The sequence below is a fragment of the Myripristis murdjan genome, chromosome 20 (genome assembly GCF_902150065.1).
Source record: "Myripristis murdjan chromosome 20, fMyrMur1.1, whole genome shotgun sequence".
In the NCBI taxonomy this organism is placed as follows: domain Eukaryota; kingdom Metazoa; phylum Chordata; class Actinopteri; order Holocentriformes; family Holocentridae; genus Myripristis; species Myripristis murdjan.
In genome coordinates, this window is record NC_043999.1 from 14881124 (window position 1) to 14904421 (window position 23298).

The 23298-nt window shown below is 43.9% G+C and overlaps 1 protein-coding gene across 5 annotated transcripts in view; it reads right to left on the bottom strand.

Annotated features, from left to right (window-relative positions):
• Nucleotides 1–23298, bottom strand: part of ncoa2 (nuclear receptor coactivator 2) — a 73683-nt gene that overhangs the window by 10581 nt on the left and 39804 nt on the right. For all 5 annotated transcript variants that reach the window (XM_030078807.1, XM_030078806.1, XM_030078808.1 and 2 more), the window contains 10 exons: nucleotides 19632–19809; nucleotides 17829–18017; nucleotides 15302–15403; nucleotides 11066–11206; nucleotides 10446–10593; nucleotides 8260–9619; nucleotides 2892–3090; nucleotides 1972–2181; nucleotides 1019–1222; nucleotides 450–576 (listed from right to left, as the gene is read on the bottom strand). In XM_030078807.1, coding sequence (XP_029934667.1) covers nucleotides 450–576; nucleotides 1019–1222; nucleotides 1972–2181; nucleotides 2892–3090; nucleotides 8260–9619; nucleotides 10446–10593; nucleotides 11066–11206; nucleotides 15302–15403; nucleotides 17829–18017; nucleotides 19632–19809 — 2858 coding nt within the window. The remainder of the gene's footprint in view (nucleotides 1–449; nucleotides 577–1018; nucleotides 1223–1971; nucleotides 2182–2891; nucleotides 3091–8259; nucleotides 9620–10445; nucleotides 10594–11065; nucleotides 11207–15301; nucleotides 15404–17828; nucleotides 18018–19631; nucleotides 19810–23298) is intronic.

Here is a 23298-nt window from a genome sequence, read left to right on the forward strand (position 1 = left end):
ATAAAACAATTACCATGGGGAGGCTGGTGAAAAAAAAAAATCACAAAGATCAAAGATGGTGGGGGATTGCAGGAGGTACAAAGGTGGGGAAAAGATAAAGTTTAATAAAGTCTCTGCTTAGCTGACCAAATCAGTGCTTATCTATTTGTTATCCAAACAAAGTTAGCTTAAATGTCACAAAACAGATGAATTGTGAGACTATTCTCCTCTTGGACCAATACGTTTTTTTGACAGATAATAATAATTCACCAACTTATTTTCCCCACAGGGATATTCTCTTTTTGCTTGCTCTCCTCCACACAAGGGATTCGGTGTCTTGCTCAAGGACACTGCAGCAGGGCAGATTCCTGCTGACATAGTGAGTTAAACGCAGGTCCTCCAAACAAAGGGTGGCCTTACTACTCATTACTCAGTTACTACTCAGCCCTTGTGCAGGTCAGGCAGCTTACCTGTTCTGGTTTACAAAAGGCGCCTGGTCGATGGGCATCATGCTGTCTGGCCAGGGGGCTGTTTGATTAGGTGGAGCCTGCTGGGAGAACTGGTGGCCTGCCATAGCAATGTCCATGCCAGGCTGAGCTAAAATCAGAAAAGACATGACAGCAGAGCAGCAGACTTTACAGACTATCATCTAAGGTCAGGTAAACAGCTTCTGAATAATAGATAATGGAGGAGGCGAGATGAAATCTGGTCTACAATAGTCAGGACATAGGTTGGATACTACATGAGCGGACTGTGAGCTATACCACTGCTTACCACCAGGTGGCAATCCTTTACAAAGCAGTGAGAGTGGACTTGTAGGGGTGAATTTTAAAAAGGTACAGAAAAGCTTTCATCTGTTTTCTGCATTGAAATGCTTTCACACCTCCTATTTCTTCTATTCACCTACTATGTTTTTAGTAAAGCAACGTCTTGGCTCTTTGCTATACTGGGCCAGCCTGAAAGCTATGCTATGTATATTTTCACTTAGTTTCTGCATCAAAACACTGGAAACTGTTTTCATGGTAAGCAAGGCTCTCACCATTGGCCATCATTGGGGACTGGAGCATCTGCCGAGGCCCTGGCTGGCTGTTGGGCCTCATGGGGGCGCTGTTGGGCCCCATCCTGCCCTGCATGGGCCCCTGCTGCCCCGGGCCAGACGCTCCTAAAGGAGGGGCAGAAGCTGAGCCAACCCAACCCTCCTGTTGCTGCATGCCTTGCCGTGGGCCGCCCGAACCCATGAGTCCTAGAGGGAGAAAACAGACTGATAGTGAGGAAGACAGCAGGAGCTACACAAGCTTCATTAGACATCCTCAGTCCCCATGATGCCAAAGTGCAACACAGGTGGAAAAGCCCACGACATAGAACTGCGGGTTGTTTGAAGACTGCTAATATGTGGGAGTGACAATGAGAGGAGCCTTGTGCCAGTGTGGGTGACCATGTATTTCCTGTCACAGGAAGTGAGTCACTGTGCCATGACGATATGTCACAGGCTGAGAGACCGAGATAGATAGAGAGAGAGACAGAGAGACAGGTCTTTCCAAAGTATTTCTGTGGTAGTTAAATGTGCTTTGTTCACAGCTTTTGCCACTACTGTGAGTGTACTCGCACATCAATAAGAGCTGACATTCACAATGGAGGGAATTCACTTTTGACGGGGAAAAACTGGGAAAAAGGCCATGAAACAACTATGCTACTAATTAACCTCAATTCAACTACTGAAATTCATGGTGGGAAATAAACACTGGTCACCAGCCAAATGCAGCTACATTTTTTGCTGCATCTTTGCTTATTCTACAAAAGCCCCAAGTGAATAAATCAGAGCATGAATTAACATTCTACCAAAGACCATGACAATGGTTCATTTTATCAAGGCAGACCCTGCCAAGGAGGGGCACACACATTTATACACCCCCCCAACTCCTCCATAAAATGAAATGAAACAAAATGAAATATAATAAAATAAAAGGCACCATAGAAGTGCGCCACACTCACCTGTGCTGACCACGTTGGCCTGGTTAGCAATCATGCCATGACCTCCCACCATGCCTTGCTGCTGTTGCTGCTGCTGCATGAGAGTGTATGGGCTTGTGGCCCTCATGGGGTACTGTAATGAGGGCTGTTGGGGGGACATGTTCATGTCCAGCGACACACTCCTCACTGGTAGACTCCTGCCTGGCTGGCCTGGTCGGACACCACTAAAGTCTAAAGATGGTAATAAAGGGGTTTTATGAGCCACATACAGGACGGGATACAAGCTGAATGTGTGTGCTGCAAAAAAATCCAGTAACTATTAAGCTGCAAAAAAATCCAGTAAATATAAACAATTATGTTTCCACAGCTACTCTTTTTTTTGGCATTTCTGATTTATTTGACAATCACAGTAGAGAGAGCCAGGAAAGGCAGAGGAGTGGGAGGGGATGACATGCAGCAAAGGGCCTGAGGTTGGATTCGAACCCAGGATGATGCGATTAGGACTCAGCCCCGGCACATGGTACGTGTGCCCATCGGGGTGCCCTTCCACAGCTACTCTTATTAGTAAATGGTAATCTAATATTTTCCATGAGGTTGTATGTATGTATGATTGAGTTTGGCATAATATGCATGCAGTGTGTTTATTTTTTAAATTATAGTGGCCATCAGTTCAAATGACTTATTGATGGAAGTGTTGTTGTTGTTGTAATTGCTGTTGTTTTTTAAACACAGCAAACCAGGATGTCACATCTCATTACCCAAAATAACTCAACTAGGTGCCTCCTGCCCAAAAATAACTTTTTAAATGGTTCACAGGGTGTTTTAATATCATGTAGTCTGTGTGCTGTTGGAGGATTTTTCATTGTGCCAAGAAAAAGATTTCAAGGGGGAAAGTCTGGTGTGCTGCAGACTGTCTTCCACAAGTTAAGTGCAATACTCACTTCCTGGGCCCATGCCAGGCCCCATGCCCCTTTGTTGCTGCTGTGCTGCCATTGCAGGATTGGTCTCTGACATCTGTAGGATGTCATTGATGATGTTCTGCTTGTCCATAGCACTGGGCAATGAGACAGGCCGTGGCTCACCAAACAGCTGGGGCTGGGCATTCTGCAGGTCATTCAAGATGTCATCCAGTTCTGATGGCTAAGAGAGCAGAGAGAAAGAACAAACAAAGAGTGTGAGAAAGGCACATGAGCAACTTAAAAATAAATGAGCTACCATCTATCAAGTAATTGCTATTTCTCGTGCATAAATGCACAAATGCACATGTAGTGTACATGCACGGATAATTATCCTGTGTAGAAACTGCAATGGCTTTGTCTGTGTAAATATGACATTACATTCAAACTCTTTGAAGGGAGGTTTTTATCTGGAAGATGAGAGAAGAGCAGCAGGCCTGGCCTTGTGGATAATACAGCAGCAACCCCAGCCTGAAATGGACCACTTTCTACCAAATCTAGGCCACACTTCACAATGAGTTAGCTTATCAAACTAACACACTACTCCTCCACTGCTTATCGGCTGCTGTTTTCAGACGCCATGGCACTACAACTGCTCCCCTTTTCCATGTCCTTTTTCGAGCACATATTAGAGAATGGCATATCAAAGTGGACATTAACAAATCTCAGCAAAGAGGAAAAACAAGCTGCCTCTGATGCTGCATTTTGCTGATTAACATGTGAAAACAGTATGAGGTAGCTGGGTCTTGGTTGGTGCCAAAAGTTTGCACCGCTGTCTGCTCCACTACTGTAAACAACTGCAGTGAGCCTGCCCAGGACAGCCCAAGGCTGCACTCACATACTGTCTGGCTGTGGACTATCTGGCCAGCATGTTTTGTTCACGAACATTTTCAAAAAAGACAAGGCTGTAGTGGGAAAAATTCCCAAGATGGATAAAAACATGAAACAGAAACATGGTTGACAGTACAGGCCTACTTGGGTGTCTCAAGAATCATTTATACTGACAATTTGTCAAGATCATATTAAAATGTCTAAGAAAGCTTTCCGACCTCTATCCATTCTGCATGGAATTGCTTGCAAAAATATGACACTTAATGAGTTGGTTACCCCTGCTGAGTTTAAAACAACTGTTACAACTATGGAAAATGAGTATCTTGGAAACTGTTGCTGCTTTAATCAAGTCAAGTTCTGTTTTAGGAGCATGCCACACTCTTTATTTCCCTCTATCTCTGTGGCACTTGAATTCTTTTTTTTTTTTTTTTTAATTTGCAGTCCTGTCTACAACTAAAGGTTTAGCTTCTACTTCACGAGGTCTCTTGAACGAAAGGAATTCTACCACTCAATGAATCATACCTGATTAATTACAGTTTAAATTAAAGCAACCAAGCATAAATTGATATTTAACATTAACACTGATTTAGGTGATCAGAGTGCTTCAGGGTGAGAGGGACCTGGGGGACTCAAGATAAATAAGTTGCACTGCGAGCAAGCTGCCACCAGAGTGCAGCACACCTGAAACCACTAAATTCACTGAGCCATAATGTGCAGTAAAATAAACACACCAACACTGTTCCAAGACAATGAGATTAGACATATCAGGCATGCAGACACTCCTGAAGACAACAACATTGAGGAAAATGATTGATAAGAGTTATATAAAATGGGCAAGGACGAACCTTCGAGGCCTTAGTTTTGCCTGCATACACTTTTTTTTGCTAGACCTTGTAATCCACCTTGCTCATATCAAAAACCTAGATCTCCATATGCACAGCAGCACATGCACAGCCACACACTGCTGCACATTCTAAGGAGCACACAGGCATACAGGATATACAGGACAGAGAGTAGGGAGAGGGAGGGATGGCGAGTGAGGGGTGGGGGTGGGGGGCAAGAGAAAGAAAAGCCCTAATGAGGTCAGGAATGATGTAATGCTCCTGTACGCTCTCAGATTGCTCCCTTCCTCCTCCTCTCCAATTCTCTCTCCTCCCACTTTCTATTCTCCCTGCTTCTCTAGTTGCTTCTAACCTTAATGGCTCCTATTTCTATCAATCTCTGTTACTCTCTTCTTTTCCCCTCAATGCAGCCATGTCTATCTTTCCTCAATCGCAGTCTGTTGCATTCAGTTGTACTGCTATAAAAAGACTCATGCAATCACTATTACCTGATACAATCACACATTCAAACACTGGTTATTCATCATTAGTTCTATCTATTTCACATTCACTGAATTGTGTCCTAATGTCAACGTGGACTTTGACGTTAGGCCAGCAGGAACAGCATGCCATCTCTGACCTAGCCCATGCCATTTAAAAAGGAAAAGGAACTGAGAAAGAGTGTTCTGGAAAAGCAGAACTGCCATTACTGAGTACCACACAAAAAACGGCCCAGAAACATTTTGGCAAAAAGACCATGTGACAAAAATCTAAGTATTCTCAGAGATGGCTGCTGAAATGGCTATTTTAAAAAAAGTATTCAAAGGTCTCACGCAAGGTTGGGAAAGTTGCCCAATTGATTAATTAATTAACTTTTTTGCTTTTTTAAAACCTTTTTACTATGACATGAACCTCACAACATAATTTGAAATAATTAACAATAAATAAACAATGTTAAATGTTTTGCTCTATGTGCTTCTATTCATAACGTTCTGGAGAAGTTCCTTTACATGTGACTGCAGTATTATAAGTTGTCAAAATATTTCCGCTGGTTTGCTGGATAAGTTCATTGGCTTAAGGATGGAATGACAAGTTTAAAAAATGTTTAATGTCAGCATATTTAAGCTTGAGTAGACTACACAATTTTCACAATATGCAATTTAATTTATTTTTTCTTGACAAATGACACTCTTCAACCTCAAGTCTTGTTTTAATTCCCTTAGTGTGCTGTAGTTTAAGTGCATATGAATAAATAAATAACACAGTCATCCATACACCATGGCAAGTCAAGGCTGGATGAGCAGTCGTTAGAAAGTTTACAGCTGTGTCCTGTGGCAGCTTTTTTTGTAATAATGTGCTCAATGATGTGGGCCGAGAGAAAAATTTGCATATTAGCGAGGGTATAAAGAGTCAGTTCTTTGTAGATCTTTTCTTTGTAATTTAACTAAATGCTGCCCACTAGATATGCTACATACCAACAGCTTATACAAGAACCTACTGGTATATTTATTGTTGGTTTTGAGTGCCTGTTTTATAATAGTGGACTAATTATTATGGACTACCTCCAGTGGTATGTTATATCTTTACAATGACATTTGTCACCAGACATTATGGCTATGCAACATTGTCTACAATAACCACAGACCCAAATGACACACACACATAACAAACAGACGCACACATGCACAGCAGAGATGATACCGTCTCTCAAGGCCTGCAGGACAGGCCCGTGGGACCAGTCTGCCATACCTGCAGTCCCTTCAGCAATCAGGCAAGCCACTACAACTGAGCACTGCTCTGATTTCTCATTTAGTCTGCACCAGCCATCAATAATTCAGCTCTCAAACAATGATGGAGAGAAGAGAGGCAGTCAGGCAGAGACACACACAGAAGATAGTGGGTGAGAAAGATACAAAGACGGGTTAAGAGGACTTTTTACATGGTACAGTCAGTCTTCACACATGGCCAAGCAGCAATTCTCCCATAAAGAACAGAAACCCACTCATACAAATGTAATGTCACTAATGAAGTCATGGCTTGCTTAATGTCTAACAAATGCCCACATTCTGTGCTGACAAAGGGGCCAGTACTATTGTGTACACTGCTGAACTGGAATTAGCCATTGCCATTACTGTTTGAGGCACGAGTGCTTTTAATTGTTATCCAAATTTGAAACTCCTGAGTTCTCCCATTTCTTTCTTTCTTTCTTTTCTTTGTTTCCTTCCTTCCTACTTTCCTTCCTTCTTTCTTTCAGCATGACTTAGGGCATAAATTACCAAAGGTACTGCAGTACAGACAGGTTTCATGTAGCACACTGGTCACTTAAAAAGGCTTTTTAGTATCAACAACAGTCTACAAATGAAATCTATTTTATCCTCTCACACGCGGCTTGATGTCCACACCCTCTCCCTCTCTCTCTCCCACAGACACACACACATTCACTCACACACCCCTCTCCCTCTCTCTTCTATCTCCATGGCAGCGGAGGGGACATGCAGGAGCATATGGCTCATCATTTTCACTCTGCCTGCCGAGGCTGGCCTCTCCTGGGGGTTATCTACACCCCTCTCATCTCTGTCCTCCCTCCCTCCTTGTTCATTTCAACAGAAACTCTCATTATCCACCCAATCACCTTTCCTTTATATTCACATGTACTCAAGTGGCCACACATATACATATGGCTAGCATGCATGCACATTCCTCTCCCTCTTGCGTTCAGCAACACCACTCCACTGTGTGCACAGGAAAATAGCACTGTTTCCACCAAAATATGCCACAAAGAAGGCAGGAGAAAATGAGATGAAGTGGAAGACAGAGACAGAGAAAACTGTTCTCACAGACTCTGACAACACACAGGTTTCTTTCATGCATGAGAGGATAGGCAAGGTAGACTTCAAAACACTGGCTCTGCTGCTTCCCTCTGCTACATATAAATATTGGGTTTCACCACCAAACCCTCTCTCTTCTTCTGCTCGCTCACTTTTACTCTTTTCTCTCTCTCTCTCTCTTTCAGTGCCAGGCCTGACCTGAGCTCTGTGCCAAACCTGATGATGCTGGCCAAATGCAACCAGGATCAAATGGCTTGAGAACCACAGGGGCTCCTTCCAAATGTCACAGTTGTTTGAAGCCGGTGGATGGCTTCCCTCAGCCTGTGCTGCCTACACATAGGCAGTGAGAGGACCAGATGCAGTGTGTGTATGTGCATGAAGAAAAACAGGCATGGCATCGAAGTGTGTAAGAGATGACCGACTGTGTCTGAATGAGACTGCAAGGCAGCGACACTGTCTGCCCTCCATGCAGCCTGTACGATTTTTGTGTGTTTAGCTGTAGCATCCTGTGTGGACGCGGGAATTGGTCGAGCCAACATCTGCTATGTAACCCAGATTAACACTCAGACAGAGAGAGGAGGCAACTAGAGCAGGACAGGGCAACAAAGTTTTCGGGTTTTGTAGTGGGCCAGAGAGAAAGCAGGTTACAGAAAGACTCAGAACTGGTTTAGTTTCTTCATCATTTCACTTAGGACAGCATGCAGCCAAAAACATTTTTTCAAGCAGGGAACGTACACATATCTACTATCCTACAGCCCCCTTCCTCATCATAGAGCCCTGTTTTCGTGTGGATGAGAGAAATTAAAGCATAGTTAATCATTACACTCTATGTTGACTTACAGTTAAAACGTTTGGAAGAAAAATACAATGTACCTGTTCAGCCCGGTCATATCCAGCGTCCTGTTTCTCTGCCTTCACCAAGGGGTGTTTGCCCCCATCAACCTTCACCTCCCCTGGCTCCAGCTTGGCAGCCTTGTCCTTTAGCACAGAGTCATCCTTATCCAGCAGGTAGCGCAGCAGGGCATTGTCCTTCTTTTTGGGGCTCAGGGGCTCCTGTTTAGGTGTGAGTTCTGCCCCAGAGGCAGTGGTACCAGCACCCTGGGTCTGATCTGGGCCCAGCTCTTTGCCTGTGGCCTCTGCAGTGAGTTTTGCCAGATCTACAGGGGAGGTACTGTTCTGAAGCAGTTGGTGGAGGATCTTGTGTTTCTCTTTGAGAGAGGTGGCATGGGCATTCCCTCCCGAGTGGCCTCCCCGGACCCCTGTCCCAGCCTGGTCCTTGCTGTCACCCCCTGTGTTGGGGGACACGGGTGTCTCCAGAGGCTCTGACTTTGTGGTGAGAAGTTGTAGCAGTTTGGTGTGGCCCTTGTTGTCGTGTAGACGGCTGTGTGCATCGTGGCCCTCAGGGGCTCCATCTCTCTCCTCCTTGGGCTCAGCCAAGTTGCTCTCTGTCTGGCCCTGGGTGTGACCCTGACCCAGCTCTGTGTGAGTGCCAAATGACTCGCCTGCACCACTACTAGCACCACTGCCTCCTCCGAGTTTTGACATCATATGAGCACTGACCCCCGACCCTGGTGTGACTCCAGCTGGAGAGCCTATCTTTCTGTCAGGGGACCCCAATGTGTGTGCATGGGGGGGTCCATGCCCATGTCCGACCCCATGACACTCACTGAGAGCCTGTAGAGCTGAAAGAGAGCTGCTAGTGTAGCTGTTAGCATGGGTGCTTGCCGTACCACCAGCGCCTCCACCCCCTGGTGCTCCACCACACATCCCCACAGGGGAGGGTGAGTGCAAGCCTCCTGCTACACGAGGGCTGCCTGCCCCTCCAGGGCTGCCACGGTGCCTGGGGGACAGCATAGAGTTCTGCTGAGGTGGGTGGGGTCCACCAGCTGGGCTTGGGCTGGCGCGAGAGGGGCTGTTCATCCTCCAATTGGGGCCCTGCTGTGGCGGTTGCATGCCCCCGGTGTGGCTGTGCGGTGGGGGACAGCCAAAGCGGTAGCCCTGCATGTGGCCCCCCAGGGCTCCAGGTTCTCTGGGGCCAGCAGGGCCTGGTGGGGAGAAAGGCGTGCTGTTACTGCTGATGGTAGTGTCTTGGCCCTGAGGCCCTGAACCTGGCAGACTGCCTGGGGTAGGAGGAGTCATAGAGGGGTTGGAGGAGTTTATCGGCTTGGGACCCATTCCTGTGGTCTGGTTGCCAGGCCCCATGTCCTGGCCCATTCCACATACTGTCTGCTCCCTATGGGTCAAACACAAACACAGCATGGTTGGTTAGTTTACATTTCTTCCCTGACCCTGCCATCTCATACCAGCACTTAAAGGCCCCTTCCAGTGACCTCATGATGCAGTCATTTTCAAAACTCCTTCTGATTAAGTTTATGTCAGAAAATAATGCATGATTATTCCACCAATCTGCATGAGTCTCACATGTGTAGCAGGTTAATCAGAGGCCTGGACAGGCTGCGTCAGCTGTGTAAAATAATGATTTAATTGCAAGGCCTGTTGATAATCCTTGGAAGGGGTGTGTTTACACCTGTTGCGTGGGAGAGACTCATTTTGATTAAGACTATAATTGATGGAAATAATTGCGCATCCTTCAACTGTTGCAGGAAGAGTTTTAAAAATGACTCAAGTCATGAAATCACTGGAGAGGGGCTCTCATGTCATAATCACAAACACTGAGTTGTGCTTTACCATCACACAGAAATGTTAATGTAAGTCTTCTGGCCAGGCATCATCAGCGGTCCACTGAAATGTGCCCAAGTCATCATTATGATTCCTCTGATTCGCACAGGCATATGAGTAATCCATGTGCACAGACACATGTACACGTGCAAATTCACACACTGGCTGTGGTTTGGTTCAACTTTATCCTATCACCCTCCTTTAAGTCTCAGACCATTGGCAAGCATCCATTTACATCTTATCCCATCCACACAGGATACATTAAGCCAACAGGTCGTGCTGCAGGGCATTAACAGGCTGAAACATGTGTGTGAGTACTTGCCACAGATTTGTCTCTCTCCTTCACTCTCACTTGCAGAGCTGTATATAGGAAGACATACCTCTGTAGAATGTGCAGGGACATGTAGAGCTGGGGTTCATTAGTGGCGGGGGAGCGCACCAACTTGCTTTTGGTGTGGGCTGACACAATGGTTCCATCCGAGAGGGAGAAACGGTAGATGGGGCTGAACGCCTGGCCATGGCGCAGCACTGTGGACACACATGTACATACAAACTTTTAACAGACCACACAATGTTCGACACTATCTTTTGAAAGCATGCCAAATATATTTGAAGTTCTCACTTGGATGTGTTGGGGTACAGTCCACATAATAAACGAGAAAGCACTGAAGTAAACACAACAGCCAGTACTATAGATTCACATGAGTATCTACCCCATAGTAGAGTGACATACTGGAAGCTTTCATATGAAATATGTTGGAATCCAAGCAATATGTTTTTGAACAGAACTGAAAGATTAAAATTAAATATTAATTGAGATGGCTTCAGTAAATTTATAATTTCTATCAAATCAAATTCCGTTTAAAAAAAAAAAAAAAAACACCCTTAACATTCTCACTTGCTAAGAGAAATAAATGGTACTAAACTCTTACCCCACATCTTCCGTCCCTATCAACAGCAAAGAATTTAACAGTACTGTCCTTGCTGTTGGTGGCCATACCTTCCTGCTGGTGTCTCTTGGCAAAGGACATCTCTCCGTCATTCTGCAGGTGGAACCTCTGGATGCAGCGCCTCACCAGGTCCTCCCAGCCTGGCTTCATAGATGCCCGCAGCAGACTGGTGTCCAGTGATGTGATTTTACCTAACCACAGCAAGAACACACCGGACTGGGTTAGGGAGGCCACAGCTGGACTCAAACAGGGTTCACACACTTTTTTTTTTTTTTTTCATGACTTCTCCATAAATTTAGTTTAATCTCCATGACCAAAGGAAACTTTCCATCAGAGCTATTACTGAAAAGAAGTTTTAACACCTATATAAGTCAACATATATTTCAAATACTGTATACAAACCTCTCTAGAACAACAGTGTAACAGTAATGACTAACCCTAACCCTACAGCTGGATAATTTTTTCAGCCATTTTTTAAAATTTCAGTCCAAGCTGAAACACAACTTGCAATATGCAAAGAAGATACGATTTACTTGGAGAGGTAAAATAAGCTATTTTTATGCTTTCTTCACCAGGCTGAGATAAACTGATAAATGAACACACATAATGGATATCCTAAAGTGCCATCATTATGCTTCCACCACCTACTGTTTTTCCATATTTGTCAGTCAATCTTTAACAGAGCTGATGCTTTTTAAAGTCAGAGTTCCATGATTTTTCCAAAAATCAAATGAATTTATAATTTTCCATAACTTTTCCAGGACCTGGAAATTGTATATTCAAATTTACTGACTTTTCCAGGTTTTGCATGACCATATGAACCCTGCTAAAAGAATGTTTAACTCGGATGTAGAGATTTCTATACATATACAGACACCCACAGAAATGTGGGATAATTTAGGAAGGCCGATGCCTGTTGAGTAGGGGACAGTTAATGGACGGTCCCTACTAGGCCACCTGCTAATGGGTAAAAAAAACAAAACAAAACAAAACATATCTTTTAATAATTTTAAACATTGTTATTCAGACTTTTAACTTATTCCAAATGTTGAATTACAGCTTCAGCCAAACATTTCCTCTGTTCCAGGACAACAGTGAAATGAAGAGAAGAGAAGAGAACAGCCTGGCTGCACAAGCTTAGATATTAGATGTATAACAGACGCACACAAAAGAACAAAATATGGGATATAAAAACTTCCATTTAGACACTAAACAGCTACAAGAATTAATGTCGGAAGCCAAGAGTGCTGCTCAGTAATGGCTGACAGATGAAAAAGTGTGCATTAGTGCGTTCAACTAACTTTACAGCCCAGCAAATACACATATGTACAAGTATACAAACACACACACACACACCAGTGTAATGGGAGTCCCTTGCCAGGTTGCAGCATAAATGGAGGTAGTGATGCGTTTAAAGGGCTGACAGGCAGACTGCTGGGTGACTGACAGCTACAGTGACTGACTAAAGACCTGTCACCTCAACACACAGTCAGCACCCAGCAAGGACGTTGCTGGAGTCTGCCTGGATCACACAAAAACACAGGCACACACACAGGCACGCACACATGCACACCCATGGTTGTCTAGGTGGGAAACTAAATTACTGTCAGTGAGAGAGTAAGAATGTATCTGTGTGTGTGTGTGTGTGCCATATGCAGATGTAACTATAACACATCAAAGAGCAGGTGAAAGACAGCCTACTGTCTTTGTCTACCCGCTGGTGTTCAGACAGGTACTTTACCTCCCAGAGAGCAGAGAGAAAATTGGTACAACTGTTCAATCCTAAGGGCTTTTACCAAGGATATAATCATCTTTTAGATGATTAAACTGTAGTGTGGAGTGATTTATGGGCTGGTGGCATGGGCATGGTGCTTGGCCTGTTTGCAGGTGGGGTTACTCTTGTCTTTGTTTGCACCACAGAGCTTTACTTATTGCATTGGTCTCAATGAGTTCCATTCACACAGGAGGGTTCCTAGAACTGCTGTTAAATAGACAAGCTCTGCAGTACAGTACAACTTGATGGGCCTAAAGATGCACCAGTTGCATTTTTTTTTTTTTTGTGGCCGATCTCAGCTGCAGATTTTTTAAAAGCCTTTCTTTAGTCTAACGTAAGCCTTTAATGCACAGCCTAAACGCATCATTTAAAAATGCTAATTTTTTTTAATGTTATTACAATTGGGAACCTTTGCATACATAACAAAGATTTGGCTCACTTTAGACTTAAAAGATTTGTCACAAAAGATCTTTCTTTGCCAAATAAAAGTAAAATAAAACTATTTGACAGTCCTTAGAAATAAATGATTAAATTAACTAAAGTACATTATATATATATATATATATATATATATATATATATACACACACACACACACACACACACACACACACACAGTACAGGCCAAAAGTTTGGACACACCTTCTCATTCAATGCATTTTCTTTATTTTCATGACTATTTACATTGTAGATTCTAACTGAAGGAATCAAAACTATGAATGAACACATGTGGAGTTATGTACTTAACAAAAAAAGGTGAAATAACTGAAAACATGTTTTATATTCTAGTTTCTTCAAAATAGCCACCCTTTGCTCTGATTACTGCTTTGCACACTCTTGGCATTCTCTCGATGAGCTTCAAGAGGTAGTCACCTGAAATGGTTTTCACTTCACAGGTGTACCTTATCAGGGTTAATTAGTGGAATTTCTTGCTTTATCAATGGGGTTGGGACCATCAGTTGTGTTGTGCAGAAGTCAGGTTACTACACAGCCGACAGCCCTATTGGACAACTGTTAAAATTCATATTATGGCAAGAACCAATCAGCTAACTAAAGAAAAACGAGTGGCCATCATTACTTTAAGAGATGAAGGTCAGTCAGTCTGGAAAATTGCAAAAACTTTAAATGTGTCCCCAAGTGGAGTCGCAAAAACCATCAAGGGCTACAATGAAACTGGCACACATGAGGACCGACCCAGGAAAGGAAGACCAAGAGTCACCTCTGCTTCTGAGGACAAGTTCATCCGAGTCACCAGCCTCAGAAATCGCAAGTTAACAGCAGCTCAGATCAGAGACCAGATAAATGCCACACAGAGTTCTAGCAGCAGACCCATCTCTAGAACAACTGTTAAGAGGAGACTGCGCCAATCAGGCCTTCATGGTCAAATAGCTGCTGGGAAACCACTGCTAAGGAGAGGCAACAAGGAGAAGAGATTTGTTTGGGCCAAGAAACACAAGGAATGGACATTAGACCAGTGGAAATCTGTGCTTTGGTCTGATGAGTCCAAATTTGAGATCTTTGGTTCCAACCGCCGTGTCTTTGTGAGACGCAGAAAAGGTGAACGGATGGATTCCACATGCCTGGTTCCCACTGTGAAGCATGGAGGAGGAGGTGTGATGGTGTGGGGTGTTTTGCTGGTGACACTGTTGGGGATTTATTCAAAATTGAAGGCACACTGAACCAGCATGGCTTCCACAGCATCCTGCAGCCCCATGCCATCCCATCCGGTTTGCATTTAGTTGGACCATCATTTATTTTTCAACAGGACAATGACCCCAAACACACCTCCAGGCTGTGTAAGGGCTATTTGACCAAGAAGGAGAGTGATGGAGTGCTGCGGCAGATGACCTGGCCTCCACAGTCACTGGACCTGAACCCAATCGAGATGGTTTGGGGTGAGCTGGACCGCAGGGTGAAGGCAAAGGGGCCAACAAGTGCTAAACACCTCTGGGAACTCCTTCAAGACTGCTGGAAAACCATTTCAGGTGACTACCTCTTGAAGCTCATCGAGAGAATGCCAAGAGTGTGCAAAGCAGTAATCAGAGCAAAGGGTGGCTATTTTGAAGAAACAAGAATATAAAACATGTTTTCAGTTATTTCACCTTTTTTTGTTAAGTACACTCCACAACTCCACGTGTGTTCATTCATAGTTTTGATTCCTTCAGTTAGAATCTACAATGTAAATAGTCATGAAAATAAAGAAAATGCATTGAATGAGAAGGTGTGTCCAAACTTTTGGCCTGTACTGTGTATATATATATTTCAATATATTCTTTTTTTCTCTTTTTGAACTTATAAAGGGCTGATCTGATTAAGTAGTAGGGGAGTAACTATCTAAAATCTAAATAAAAAATGGTCACTGTTTATCTGCATGAACAATTAGCTTCTCTTGGATAGTGTTTGTGGGCAGAAAAAAAAAAAAACTTGGTTGAGCTTGTCATGCCAAAAAAAAAAAAAAAAAGCTGATGTGATGTTAGATCTTAGCTCCTGGTTGTGTGACAGGTCAATGTACCTTGCAGGTCCTGACGCGTGGTGAAGCTCTCATGCGTGGGAAGAATGGGTCTTTCCTTCATGGGCACCCGGCGTGCTACGCAGATCAGACACGACTGGAAGTCTATGAGAGACAGAGAGGCAGACAGGAAGAGTGTGGAGGAAATCAGAAGAGGTCCAGGAGATAACAGGCAAGGGCGGGAGGAGAGGAAAGGGGTGAAGGGGAATGGGGAGAGGGGAGAAAGAGGGAGGAGAGAGGAGGATGAGGCGTAAATGACAGATAGACAGGGAGGGAGAGAAAATGAAATACATGTTATTCCCAGGAAGCATAATTAATACAGTTATTAATGAGCATGGGGATCAGGGTGCTGCTCCTTTCATGAGGAGGAGGAGCAGCAATCACTGGCAGGGGACGTGATGGAGTATGACCTTTGAGGTGTGTATGCATGTGTGTACTTGCGTGCATATGTATGTGTGTGTATGTGTGCGTGTGTCTCTCTCTGGCTGGTCTCACCTACAGAGCCATCTCACACTGATGACACCTCCCCTGGCCCAACATTAAATATTACCATCCCTCAATCATGACAGTTGCCACACACACACACTCACACTCACGACACAGCCAGCTCCAGGACTGGGGTGACCCCGAAAACTCTGCCATCTAACTTCCCTGTGCCAGTAATACCCACAATCCCACAAATTTCTGGCAAGGAGATGCATGCCAGGGCTGACACACACACACACACACACACACACACACACACACACGCACAGATTCCTCCTCTCGACTTGTAAACAGGGCCTCTTGGGTGGTCTGAGCCTTAGATCTATCAGTCTCTCTTGATTCTCTCTTTTTCCTCTCCCGCTCCTTCCTTCCTTCCTTCCCCTCTTTCTCCCTGGCTGGACACATTTCTGCAAATGTAACTACTGATCCTGCTTCACACACACACACACACACACACACACACACACACACACACACACACACACACACACACACACACACACACACACACACACACACACACACACACAATCCCCTGGCCTGGGTCCTAGGTGGTCTATTTGCCAAGGTATGGCTGGCAGAACAGCTGGCACACAAAGAAAGGCAAAGAGGGAAAAAGAGGGAGACCAGACTTGGAGTGAAACACTGGCATTTTCACTAACTATTTTAATTAACTACTGAGTTACATTTTGGCAGCAGGAAATTGCAATCACTCATCAAAATCACTGGTGGAATGGGATTAAATAAATAAAGTGTTGTAAATCATTGCTAAGATTTAAGGATCAATATGAATCAGTGCTCTAAAGGTGGTGGGAATCTTCATTATACATTCATTTGAAAAATTCTGGGTAAAGAACTGCTAGTTTATATAATTAAGATGTGCTAAAACTCAACGACGTGCAATTGATCTGAGGCCATGAAAACCGCTGGAAAAGCTGGGCGACCTCCCTGTGACTGACATGGGAAGGATAGTGGAGAGAACAAACAGACTGAACCATTTCTGAGGAAGGGCTAACAGATGTTTACACTGCCGCCTACAACAACTCAGTTTCTGTTTTGTTTTTTTCCCCTCTCGCTGCACTCTGGTTTCCTAGAAAACATGGTGAGAATGTTGATGTTAATATGTTAAAGTGTTGAAAACAATTTGAATGTCACCAGAAGACTGTTTCACTGATCCCATGATTAAAAACAGAGTGAGATTCTTTCCTTGGAGTCATAGGGCCCACGTTTGTGAGGAATGTACATGAATTATGGATGGGCTTTAATGAAAGCTACCCAGAGTGAAGGCAGAAGGCCTGTGTGAGGGATAGAAATGGAGGCACTATGTCAGACAAGGGACTGGAAAGCTCTCACACTGTAGACAGAATCTTGTATAACTTCTTTGCAGTTTCTCTCGACTACCCATTCTTCTTCTTATGTCATTAAACTTTTCATGATCTAAGTAAAATGGCAAAGAAAGCACTACAGTGTTTTATTTTTATCCCTAGTGAAAACTTTTATAAGTTATCATTCAACTTATATGCTTTTTGACTAAGAATAAAAAAATATTGATTTGGTGATTAATCACATTCTTCCTTTGAACAAGCCAATATTGATTCTTAAAATGCTGAGACTGATATTTTAATCAATGCATTTTTTCAGTAGATGTGTGAAATGTGGTATTTGTGATGCACCTCCCATCTTGCAGATGTTGTCTGCTCAATTACCAGCATACAGAAACTCAGTTGACCAAATTACATACACCAACAATGGCAGGAGCTCTCCCCTGAAACCAGTGCCATCAAGCCTAAGGACAGATAATCAAAATGGATAGATAGATAATCAAATCAAATTGGGAAATCAATGCCAACACCCAGCCATAGCTTTCACACACGCTTGTAAGAGGCATTTCATTCTGAAATTGATAAGGTCTCAACAGGGTCAACCTGCACATTTCATGGGTCACTACTTCAGTGTGAAGGGAGCGTTATCTTCCAACTCTCCACCAAGTCCTCCTCCTCCACCCCACCACCCACCCACCCATCCTTCCTCCCTCCTTCCGTACCATCTCCCTCCTCCTTGATGGACTTGGGCTCAGACACTGCAAAGCACTGCATGGTTTCGTATTTCTGCTGCTGGGGCTCGTGCTCGTGTGTCTCCTCCTGGCTCTCGCTGTGGGGATTGACCAGCATTCGGCAGTTGAAGGTGTGACTGTTCCTCCTCGGACCCTCGCTGGACCATGGGACACCGTTCACTGCAAGGGAACAAGGAGGATTTACAGTGAGCCTTCCTGTGGATTATATGTGACAACTGCTGCCAAAATGTGAACAGACCTTTTTCTATGCAGGAACAAAGGGACATTAGGAGCTACACTGAGAAAGGCCAGAGAGGCTACCACAGAGCATGACATAATGAGAGACCGAGAAATGGAGAGAAGGAGGTAGGAAAAAAACATAAGAGCAGGAGTTGCGGGGTAGAGATCAGTCATGATGAGCAGTTGGAGGCCTTAGTGCTGTGCCATCTAACCACAGCAATGCATCACAGCCAGGCCTCCATATGCATGTCCTCTAGAACGCCCTTGCCAATCTTTCCTGTCTCACCCCCGACACACACACAGTCATCAGCAAACACACATGTACACACGTGCAAGCAGACACAATCACAAAAACAGACGTGCACAGTCACATACACAACTCCTTTCACTCTAGCGAACTCCCATCACACTCCATCTGGTTCGTGATCTCATTCAGCGCATTGATAATCTCTCAGTATCTGGGACACGGCCCACTGATCGTTTCCAGGGTACTCTGCTCTGCGCTGCTCTCCCACCCAGATGGCTGGGCACTCAGACCTCAATCCGAAGCACCAGGAGAGAAGAGGAGGAGAAGAAACAGAAAGGGGAGTTCGAAAGAGCTCCTGATGGGGGGCACTGACATACATTAACGCCTCCTCTTGTGGGGAGGAGAGGAAGAGGCAGGGTGTGGTGTGGAAGTGGGTGTGTCAGAGAGAGGGAAAAAAGAGAAATGGGAAAACTGAAGGAGATAAAGAAAGAGGAAATTGAATATGGTTTTAAAAAAGTGGCCTGTTTTCATGAGATGAGCAATATTGGGGAGAAAGGACAATGCATAAAGAGGGAGAGGAGACTAGAGAAAGGGAGTGGGAATATGAAAATGGGACCTTGAGTATATGTGTTACTCTCATTCTCACAAAGTGAAAGAGAAGGGGAAGGAAGGGCATGATATGAAAATGTAGGAAGGAAGCAATGCTGCTGACAGGGGAGAGAAGCCGAAAAAGGAAGTTAATTAGCCGAAAAGGGAGGGAGGGAGAGCAGAAGAGTGAGAGCAAATGTCTGGGCTGAGGCTGAGCATCAGCAAAAGAGAAAATGAAGGGCCTATAGGCCAACCGTGTATGTAACGCTTACATAACACTTTGTGGTGGCCAGCTGTCCCACCTTCCTGTCCATAGCTGTTTAGCTGAGAGCTTTTAAGTGTTTTAATTTAAATCGACAATGCGATCAAACAAACACCTACACTATCTGAACGCTGCAGGAGTGAACAGGGAGAAGAAGGAAAAGGAGGAGGATGAGAGAGAGAGAGAGAGAGAGAGAGAGAGAGGACGTACACAATGTAAAAATGAGATGAGGACAGGCAGCAAAGACTGAAAGCCTTAAATGAGAGCCAGGTACATTTTGGCAGAGGTAGGAGTGATGCAACATAAAGGACACACAAGCAGAGAGGCAAAGAGAGTAAAATAAAGGTTTTGATGAGATGGGGAAGTGAGGGTGAGCGAGTGACACAGCAAGACACAGATGTCAGTAGAAGAAGACAGAGAAAGAAATTTTGGCAGAGAAAACAAAAGTGGGACTCACCCAAGGATTTGGGCAGCAGGTTCTTGATGAACTCAGCGTGATCTCCGACATGCAGTACACTGTAGACGCTGGTGTTCATCAGCTCCTCCTGGTTGTAGCGCAGGTACTGGGTCACATTCTCTGACACGAACACTATGTTACCCTCCATGTTCACCACAAAGAAGAAGCCGTCCAAGGCCTGGAGCAGACAAATGTTGGAAGGAGATAGGGGCAATGTTTACTTATTAACCCTCCTGTTATGTTCAAATTTACTAACATCTTTTATGTTGGGGTCAATTTGACCCTCGCAGTTTAAACCTCCACAAAATTATTATAATTGAAATTGTTACTAAAGTTTCTTTCTTTGTTGACAACCTAAATAGCCCTTTAAATAAAACATAACTCCCCCCCACCCCCACTTATACGTCCAGTATTCCTATTACGCGACTATGGAAAAATATGCAAATCACCATAAAATCTCACTGATTGACCTAAAATTGGAAATAAATATTATTTTTTTTATTTCTAGGTACAGGTACAGATTTTTGTTATGCGTATAAAGTGTGTACAGGACATTGAAAACATATCATCATGTGAATTTCATGTTTACCCAGTACTACCCATTAAATTAGGAAAACTCATTAAATATGAAGCCAAAAAAAAAAAAAAGATGCTAATCATTTATTTAGAGACGTTAAACATTGACTGGGGTCAAATTGACCCCAAACATAATAGGAGGGTTAAACTGTTCACATTCATTCAAAATCAATTTCTCTGACACTGAGCGTATATACAAATGAGGGAGGAAGCAGCAGAGTAGAGATGTGTTTGAGCAATTGTCTCCATCAGGGGCATAGGGCAGAAGGGGGAAATAGGCTTGGATGAGCATCTGATGATTTTGAATATTGAGATATTTACAGTCATATGCAATATTTTCTATAATATTGTACTTCCACACCTCAAAAGCCCCCTGACAGCTGTACAAAGTCATGGGACCACAGCCAGACCAAAGTAGGTTGAATATGCAAGACAACTCTTTGGTACTGAGCCTAGTATTTGAAGGCATCACTCTGAAAGGTCTGGCAAATTACAATATTTCTATCAGTGGGTGATTATCTGATTTAATACAGATTTTTTTGTTTGAGACCTATCATTGCATTTAACTTCTATCTGATTAAAAAGTTTGCTAAATTATTGGTACTGCAGCAAGTGGCAAGTTACCTATTTAACAGTTGAATAAATGCACAGAAAACCATACAACTAACACCATGCATATGCACATTTGATTACATGACAATTTTGATTAATGTGAATATACATAAATACAAATTAGATTGAAGTACAAAAAATATCATCAATCAAATATTACAGTATTTTCAAAAGCCAGTACTGCAATATTAATATCACCCAAGCCTACTAGGGAAAGCCCACACCTAGCTGTACATGTCAGATTCATACTGTCTTTCCTGTGGCACTAATGTGGCTTGAGACACTGCCGAGACCCTCACACACACTAATCCACTCTTCATTCTGACAGCTATAATACAGCCGCTCATTAGACTGGCAAGCTTGTATGTAAACACTGAAATTTCAGCCCTGGTCTTATCAAGTTGTGTGATGTGCAGTGCATCTACATCAAGTGTAAAAAGGGGGTGATTATTCCTCAGTGCAAGCAGGGTACATCCATCACCCCTGCAGATTGTATCTTGACAGCACGACGGCTGATAGGGAGCAGGATAAAAGCATGTGTCTGCTGAGAAGCAGGATGAGAAGGAGGAGGAGGAGGAGGAGGAGCACTTAATTGAAAGAATACAGCCCCAGGTCAGCCATTACACACAAGATGGTGTCAATTAGGCCATCAAATCACCCAGAGCCCTTAAGGGGGAATTCTGGTGGCTGTAAAGCTGCAAGTGCTGGTGTCAAGATAACGCCTTCTCCTCCTCACATCTGTTAAAAGAATAATCAACTGCTTGTCTACTCACCACACACACACACACACACACACTTTACACTCTCATTCACAGTTCGGAGATTCTGATACCATGTATTCATAACAATTGAATACTCCTGTTGTTACTAATAAAGTTGAATTAAGTCTAGCTTGTTTGTGAACCAAAAGTAAACGTGTTTTTTAAAATTTTAGCTGTCCTGTCATGATGTTAGGCTTGTTGTGCGTCTCCCCCTTCCTCTGATTCAGCATAAAAAGGAACCTGGCAAACACCCAAACAGCCTGTGCGAATCTATAATCAACTGCATGTATGTGATGAACTTCACTGCATAACATAATTGGCATCAACCACAGCCCTACATCTTGAGTTAAATATGGTCTGATTTGGATGGGATTTTCCCTGATCTGTAGTATCACAGCCTAAATTGAAAGTAAATGTAAGAAGATCTCATCTATGAGTTGTTCCAAAACGCTACATGGTTGTGTAAGTCCATTCTTCGATGAGGAAAGGTCATGTATTGGACAAAAAAACAGAGCAAACACTCTCTACTGCCAAGTCTTGCTTTCTTTGATTTACAATGCCCAGAATAAATATACACTGTAGAGATTACTAAAACTGTCGCACATGAGCAGATTTACTCGCTTAGCCACCTCCTTCTCCGTTGGTCCACCTGTGCCATTTTGCAGCTAACCTGCTTCTCTGCCAAATGATGCTACATTACATTTTCTTCCCACTGCTCTATAAGATATGAATTGGTTATAGTGCAGCTGGGTGATACTGTGATAGAGAGAACAACAAAGATGGTGCTAACTACGTCCTATGGCTGCTGTTACTAAGTCCTGCACCATCAACTGAATCATCTCCCTTACAGGGGAAAGTAAAGAAACTACCCTTAAAGGAATACAATATGCAATGAGGGAATAAGATATGATACTGGTGTTTTGCAAGCAGGGCCTTTCTTCACATAAATTCCTGCTGAACATGCTGAAATTTCAGCATTAACAAAAGTGCGATGGTCTTCCAATAAACATTACCAACAACCTAAATCACCAGTGACGTCATCACCCTACGCAACGACCATGTGGCGCTGTCTGCTACGCATGCAGACTGTATGCCTCAAGATTCATGTGACAGAACAAGGCTGGCTCCCTGAGGGTTAAACCAACAGCACGCTACTGTTTTCTCAGGGCCTTCTCTGTCTGCGCATGCTGGCATGAGAGTAGGCAGTGGATAGCCTTGGAGAAGGGTCATGGGGCGCGTGGGCGCATTTCCTGCCGACAGCCATTGTCCTCAGAGCGTGCTGTAATGAGCCTGAGCTGGAGGACGGAGACGTGGCTGGGGCAGAGCGGGTGTGAATGGCCGGTCCCTGTGTTTTGGGGCTGCTGACAGATGGGAAAGCATGCAGGCTGCACTGGGCTATATTTAGCTGTGAGTTAGCATGTCGATTCAGTGACGCTGGACCAAGAGAGCTATAAATATTCCATGACAGGACAGATCTAGCAGCGAACAGAGGGAAGAAGGGAAGGGGAGCAAGAAAAAAAAATGAAAACAAAAAAAAAAAAACTGAACAAGATAGCGAGAGAGAGAGCCGAGGGAGGAAGTGAGCAAAAAGACAGGCTCAATGGACTGATTCATCGGCCAGGCTGTTGCTTTCATTCCCATTATATATAAGCACTTCAATGGCCCTTCATGGGACAACAAGGCCATTGCTTTACTTTGTAATTTACAGCCAGTCCAGG